The 7,500-nt window shown below is 50.1% G+C and overlaps 2 protein-coding genes across 2 annotated transcripts in view; both read right to left on the bottom strand.

The window, feature by feature from the left end:
* Positions 1–1,526, bottom strand: part of LOC126581217 (poly(A) polymerase beta) — a 7,527-nt gene extending 6,001 nt beyond the window's left edge. Inside the window, exons 1-2 of the mRNA XM_050244724.1 lie at positions 317–1,526; positions 1–63 (exon numbers count right to left, since the gene is read on the bottom strand). The exon at positions 1–63 is cut by the window's left edge and continues 737 nt beyond it. The gene's annotated coding sequence lies outside the window, so the exon portion shown is untranslated. The remainder of the gene's footprint in view (positions 64–316) is intronic.
* A 680-nt stretch (positions 1,527–2,206) lies between these two features.
* The window catches only part of LOC126581820 (SR-related and CTD-associated factor 4-like), a 9,246-nt gene continuing 3,952 nt past the window's right edge, over positions 2,207–7,500 (bottom strand). Inside the window, exons 7-9 of the mRNA XM_050245738.1 lie at positions 5,629–6,292; positions 4,673–5,547; positions 2,207–4,593 (exon numbers count right to left, since the gene is read on the bottom strand). Coding sequence (XP_050101695.1) covers positions 3,104–4,593; positions 4,673–5,547; positions 5,629–6,292 — 3,029 coding nt within the window. The 3' untranslated portion in view covers positions 2,207–3,103. The remainder of the gene's footprint in view (positions 4,594–4,672; positions 5,548–5,628; positions 6,293–7,500) is intronic.

The raw sequence follows: 7,500 nt of genomic DNA, 5'->3' as shown, positions 1-7,500 counted from the left end.
GGGCGGCGTAACACAACCTTGTAGTAGGCTGTTGCATGCGGCGGCCCCTACTCTACCGTCAGGCTAAAACGATGGAGCAAGCGGTCAAGCGGTGTGGTTAGTGGAAATGAGCAGACGTCGTCATTCAAAAACGGGGTCACTGATGCGGTTGATAACAATAACAGGAGCCACGAACACCGAATCGTGCAGGTGCATCGCAAAGATTCGCAAATTGTCGTCACAAAGGGCGACCGTTACTTGGATTGGCGCACGAAATGCACACTCATCATCGACCACGACGACCGTGAAATGCTGTGAACGAGTAGCGTATACGCACCTTGGCTGTGTGCACAGGTAACGGAAGAACAGGACGATTTCGTGCTCGGCAAATCTTGGGCACTTTGTTCCACAATGACGAACGCGCACTCCTTTCCCACAAGGTGGGAAGGTGGGGGAAGGCGGGCGGGGAATACACGCACGGGCGATAACGGGCAACAAGGGAGCAGCAGCAGCAGCAGCAGCACGGTGCTTCGACGCGGCGAATGAAAACAAACGGAAGACGCGAGCATAAAGCAAAGAAAAGAGGAAGAAAACAGCACTTCTCACTCTCCGTCTCTTTCGCTCTCACCCTTTCTCTCTCTCTCTCTCTTGCACACTAGAGCGATCTGGGAAAACACGGCGAAGCAAAATAAAACGGGGAACGACGGGGCAAAAAGGCAAAACCGAGAAGGAGAAGAAGAGAAAACGGAAGACACTCCGCTCCGCTCACGCAACCCGCACCGAGCGCACCTTTCCGCACCTTGCACCACTCACGCGACGACGACGACGACGATTTCTTCTTGCATCAAGGATTCACCACGAACCGAGGCCGCGGTGGTCGGTTCCGGACGTTTCCGGTGCAAAACTCATCTGCCACACGCGGAAACGCGGCTGAGGATGATGAAACACACGCACCACGACAGGGCAGGTTTACGCTCCGGCTACTGCAGCGGCTCCGGGGAATTACGGTACTCTGTTAACTCCGTTTTCTACGCGTCCTCGTTTCCACCGCGCGCCACCGTGTCCTTCCTTTGCGTGTTCACCTCCTTCACGGACATCCAGCCAGCAAGGAGCTTATTACGGGGAAAAGGCTCTGCTGTCCGCTGCGGCCGTCTAAGGTTCGTAATATTTCGAAGAAACCGAGAAAGCACTTTGGGCGACACGGAGCACGCAAAAAGAAGCAGACGCCAACAAGGGGTCCCGCATAGCACCCGGGTTGCTCGAAACGGCCGGCAAAAGTCAGGTACCTGCACATAACATGGTCACTCAATTACCACATTGAAGCTATATCTTAGCGACATGTTCTTCACAAATCCGACCGATCAGTCGAGCAGTTCAAAGTTTGAATTGCGGTTTCTGCTCTGGTGCAACAGGAATAACGCCCAAACTCAAGGGAAAATTATAAAAAATCAATTCGTGACAAGGTCTGCCATTATCGTACGACAATTGAAAGCATTCTTGTACCTGTAAAACGCGAGAATTTTAGGAGAAAGGCGCTCAAATCGCGGTATTAAATTTGCTTTCGTATCCTGCTAATAAGATGCTATTAGCAAAGCATTTAGCAGCACTTCGATTTACGCGCCTTCTTGAATATCCAAACGGCATGGCGCTGCATCACGTTCACGTGCGCCAATGATCCTTCTCTTGTGGCGTTGTCGGCTCTAATTTAGTATATCCTTACTCCATTCATACATACAACTAGTTCTTTATTGTTTTATTTGCATAATCTTCCACTGGCAACGTGTGCTGCTCACCATAACTGCGGTATCAATTTACAATTTATTGGCTATTACTCTCTTAGCTAAGCCTGCATATCGCACGTGGCCCAACAGCCGCACGTTTTCAAACAATCGCGATGGCGAAATCGACGGTTTCGGGATGATAAATTGCTTTATTGTTATACACTACCATAAATAATATGCAGTTGCCGATACGAAAATCAGCTGTCGTCCGGGTTCGCACCATGTCTCGCATTCGATCATCGAAACGAAACCGAACAAACCGCCAAACAGACCAACAGAGATACAAAGTTGATAGGGGTGGAAAATGTTGAATAATGTTACTTGAACTTACCTCTAGACCTGCACTGAAAAAACTCGCCCCCCCCCCTCCGCCCCTGCATCATTATTCATCTCTCCGTCTCTCTCGCTTTCGGTGTCTTTTAAATGTTCGTTCATGCTCGTGGGGCCTTGCTTGAAAAAAGGTTTTACTGTGTTCAGACTGGACAAGCGGATGGGATCGGGTGGTTTGTGCAGTCATATTGGGCGAACAGCTTTAGTTACTTACTATCCTACTCAACATCTGTTGCCTAGTCTTTGCCTTTGATTGCGCCACTCTCTGCATCGGGACTCTTGGCTAGCTTGCTGAAGTTGAACCATTTTGGCCTTTGGTCAGCTTATGGTACAACATCACGGTGATGTGATGGTGTGAGGCGGGATGTGCACAGATAACGGAAATATAGTCTACAATTAATCCTGATGGATGGAGGAAATAATAATAAATCGAGGCTACATCAAACACGGTAGCTGTAGCGAAAACGGAGTATATTAGAGGTGATTCTTCGCACAAATGAGGATTGACAGTTACAGAAAAATAGCCACGACATGCCAACGTCAATCGAACGTACCATCACGTTGATGTTGCAGGACAATTTGATTGCTTCTTTTCCTTTACAAACGCATTTGCTACCGGAATCATTTTAACGTTTATCCTCCTTTGTTTGGAACAACTAAGGGATAGTTTTTTTACAATTGGTTTACTAATAATTGAAGAATACAATGCCCCCTACCTTCGTCCTGCCATACCGTCGTGCTAGGTATCCAATTGGCTCAGTTTCCTCTATCTGTCTCTCTCCCTCTCTCTCTATGTCGTCTCTACTCTGCCTAATTCACTAAACTAAACTTTAATTACGTTACGTCCGCTCTGGGGTGATTGATACATGATCATGATGGAAATTAAAACGATTGCTCTTACTATGAGGTTACTGATCGTGGCATGATCACGGTCTTATGTCGCAGGACAATGTTTTACCGATCACCGTTCTTCACAAATCAACATCAGGGCTTTCGATCCAATCTCATTTGATTTACTCAGGTGCTGCCGTTTCTGTGCCCACCGGTTCCTCTTCTGATGGACCACTCAGCGGCACTGGGTCACTCTGTTGTTCCTCTAATGCAGGCCTACAGCTGGAGTCGTCCTCTTGCGAGTGTTGCTCTGAGTTATCATCCTGCGGGAACTGTGAGCTATCTCGATCCTGCTCCTGCGCTCCTATCGAATGCTCATAGTCCGACGCTGGGGGCTGATCAGCGTGATCGTAACTCTCACGAGGTGCTGTCGTGAAGTCCGAGTTTGTTTGTTGATCGTTTGCTTCGTCATAGAAAGTGGATCCCCCCATGTTAGTGGATCCCTCCTGTTGATATTGCTGTTCCTGTTGTTCGTCGTGCTGTTGTGGCTGTTGCTCTTGCCGGTCCTCGTTGTAATGTTGCAATCGATTATGTTGCACATTTCCATTGTCCTCTGGCAGGTTCGTAGATTCAGATTCATCCTCTGGCTCGGGCGAGTAGAGAATTGGCTGTGGCCGTTCATCTGGATCATCGTTTCGCTGACGATGATGGTGGTGATGATCCCGCCCGTATCTTCGATCGTTTGAGCCATCATCATCGGATCGCCGGGATCCTATTTCCCTGGGAAAATCATTACCCTTGACCTCCTCGCCCTGGTCGGCAGCACGCGACGATGAATCGTCACCACCTTCCATCATCATACTATCGCCACCATCACCACCACCACCACTACCGCCACCGGATGAACCATCGTTACGTGCCCGTTCATCATTTTGCTCTTGACGTTCGTCCTGTTCTTCCTCGTTACCCGATTGTCTCCTCTGGCGCTTGTCCCGTCCGAAAGCATTTTGTCTGCCAGCGTCCCCAGTCGTTGCGGCCCCCGATTGTTGATTAGCTCCTGCTTCTTCCCAGTTTTCATCATCATCTTCCCAACGAACCGGCCGGTTGGCTTGATTATTGCCACCCCGATTGTTGCCACGATTGTTAAAGCGAGGGCCACCGCCGCCACCATCACCACCACTACCCGGTCCATCGTCACCGCTGCGCCAATTTTGCCTTCCACGGCCACGATCATCGCGGCTGTTGTTATTGCCCCGATTTCCACCAGCGCGATCGTTGTTCCAGTTGCGGCGATTGTTGTTGCTGTTGCTGTTGTTACCGCCCGAATCGTAACCGTTGCCACCACCTTCTTCCCGATCGAAGAAACCTCCCTGCTGTTGACGCTCGTCGTTAAAGAACTGGCCAACGCGTTGGTTGTTGTTTCTACCGCCTGCGCGGTTGCCAAACATTCCGCCATTTCCACGACCTCCTGCACCGCCACCACCACCAGCACCGCCCGGTTGCTGCTGATTGCCGAACTGTCCATTTCGTCCACCTTGATTACGGCCTCCCCCGGCACCATCACCACCACTACCGCGACCCTCGCGATCACTACCGCTATTGTTGTTGTAGCGAGTTTGCTGAAAGTTGCCACTGGCACCACCTCTTCGAGTAAAATCAGCATTTCCAAAGTCTGCAATGATTCATCAAAACGTGCTCATTAGTACAACAAGAGATTAGTAGCAGAGAGATTAGTACCAAGAGATACTTACCAGGACCCTCATTGTCAAGCCCTGCACCTCGAGCTCCAAAGTTACGTCCACCTACCCCTCCTCCACCGGCTCGCTGATTGTTGAACTCCAGCACACCGGCCAACTCTCGCAGCCGCTCCGACAGTGGACGATCGTCCTGATTGTTGCCGCCGCCACTACGGAAGTTATTGCCACCACCCCAGCGACTCCCACGTTCCCCACGATCCCGTCGACCACCGTCTCCTCCTCCTCCCCGAGCGTCGTTGCCACGATCGAAGCCACCACGTTGCTGTTGTTGATCGCGATCGCGACTGCGACGACCGCCACGGTGCAGCTGATGGTCACGATCACCAAATTGATCTCGTCCACGACCATCGCCACCGTCATCACCACTGCCTTCACCATTATTATCGGACATGTTGCCACCAGCACCAGCGACAAAGAATCCACCTCCCGGTGGCCCTGGCGGAAGATTTGCAGCACTCGGTGGTAACAATGGTGGCGGTGGCTGGTTGAAAAACGCTGCTGCAGCACCACCAGCACCGGGTGCTGGACCTAACGGTGCCGCCACGCCTGTGTTCGGTGGTGCTTCATCATCCATCTCGATGTCCATATCATCGGCCGATGCTTTACTCATGTTGGAAGCTGCTGCAGCAGCATTCATTATGCTGGCGGCAGCAGCCGCAGCGGCAACAGCAGCAGCCGCGGCATTGCCATTACCCATCATGGCCGCAGCATTTACCCCGGAACCGGGCGGCGGTGGAGGCAGCACACCGTAGCCTCCCATTGGCAGCGGAGGCGGATTGCCGGGAAGCATCATACCGGGCGGTGGCACATTGATACCCAGGCCCGGTACTATGTTTGCTCCCATAGGAATTCCCATCGGAATCGGTAGTCTACAAAGGGGAGAAAAAGAAAACAAGTCAGTAGGGACTCCAGCCAGAACCATTTTGCGAACGAACCGAAACACCTCTTACCTTGCCACGGCACCCATTGCGAAGGGAGGAAGGCCCATACCGAGCATAGCCGTTGGAGGCGGTTGGCTTGTATCGACCGCACTGAGTGGAAACAGCGATGGGTTTAGCATTCCGGCTGCTGCTGCAGCTGCAGCGGCCGCCGAAGACAAATCCGTACCGTCCATCTTCTTCAAACCCATTCCAGCGCCCCCGGCGAGCGCAAGATTCATCCCGGCCGGTCCGAGTGCACCAGCAGCACCGGCACCACCTACTCCTCCTCCTCCTCCTCCCGGTGCCGATTTATCCTTCATCCAGCCGGGCAACGTATCCTCATCGAACATGCCGCCATCCTCGAGTGATTCCAAATCCGTGGCATGGCTCAGCTTCGACCAGGGTATATAGCTAACGCCCAGATCCAGATCCCAATAGTCCTTCCATTCCTTGCTCTTCACACCCTTGCCGGCGGCCCAGGAAATTGTGATCGCACGCCCATGCATTTTGTGGTTCTTCAGGCTCTGCATACACTTGAACGCATCCTGGCGTCGGTTCATGACGATAAAAGCGCATCCGCGTGGCGGTATCATGTCGATGCTCACGATGTCACCATACTTGCCGAACGTGTCGGACAGTTCCTCTTGCTGGACCAGCTTCGACAGATGCCCAACCCACAGGGTAGTGCTGCAAACTGTGAAAATGAAGGAAAAGGAAACCGAAAATTTTAGTAATTAAAGCGGTTCTATAGCAATAATTTAGCAACAAGCTAGTAGGTTTGGTACACCTAAGCGGGGACACGGAGAAGGAAGACCAGATTTAGAGTGCATTCCACTTTAGAAACTATTTAAATTTGTTTCTTCATTCAACCAAAATCTACTTGAGGAGTGCATTAATACATAGGAAATTATGTACAATAATTTCTAAAATTAAATGCACGTCACCTAACGGTTTCGAAAATCCTGGACCAAAAGCGCCAGAAGAACGCATCTGTACAGTATTTGGATTCGAGGTCTGCATCCGACGATGAGTTCAATACATAGAAGTGCAGCATAGCAGCAGTTTCCATCATAGTAAACACGTCCTGCAACACCATTGCATCACATAGTAACCAATGTGCAGGTTGTGTTTTACTGTTGCGTGTTCAGTAACTAACAAACGCAAGCCAAAAACATTGATAGTTTTTCGCACAAAATGGAAAAAAAGTTTGTGAATAAATTGGTTGTTATTCTGATATGTACAATTCAAGTGACGTTCTGGATATTTTATCGATTTGATTCTAACATGGAATCAATATAAATGAAAAATTGTACCGATTTCATCAGCGTTTCATTCTCAGTAGCCAAGTCGAGGCTCATGAAGCTCGCAGACGGTATAAGCCTTTTCTAACCGAAAACGTAGATTCTGTACATTTTTAACATAAATATTGCCATTTAAGGTCAAAACGATAAGAGGCAATATTGATGTCAACTACTAGTGTAGTGCAAATGCACCATCATCATCACCACATTCAGAACGTTGTACAGCGCACTGAAAATGTAATTCTCTAATTGCTCCACCATCATCCACACAATACGCCATACGCCAATAGAAGAACAGCATTCCGCAGTCGGTCAAGGTACCGAACCCAACACGTAAAAGCCAAAAGCCAACAACAATCTCTCAACGAAAGCAATAAGCGTGCCAAGAGCGAAACGCACGCAGGAAACACCCTGTAGGATCAGCGTGACAATGATCAATCGAACGATCATCGCGAGAGCCATCACTAAATCCCCGTTCACAGATGCACACACTCCAGCAGTTTATCACTTTTATGCACTGACGACACACTTTGGATTTCGGAACGCTCAGACGCTCAGCATCCTGGTGGAATGTTGCTCTTGGTGATGGGTGCGCTTAGCA

Source organism: Anopheles aquasalis, chromosome 2, assembly GCF_943734665.1.
Source record: "Anopheles aquasalis chromosome 2, idAnoAquaMG_Q_19, whole genome shotgun sequence".
Taxonomy (NCBI): Eukaryota; Metazoa; Arthropoda; class Insecta; order Diptera; family Culicidae; genus Anopheles; species Anopheles aquasalis.
Note: the sequence above shows the minus strand (reverse complement) of the source record. Positions and strands in the feature narration are given on the sequence as shown.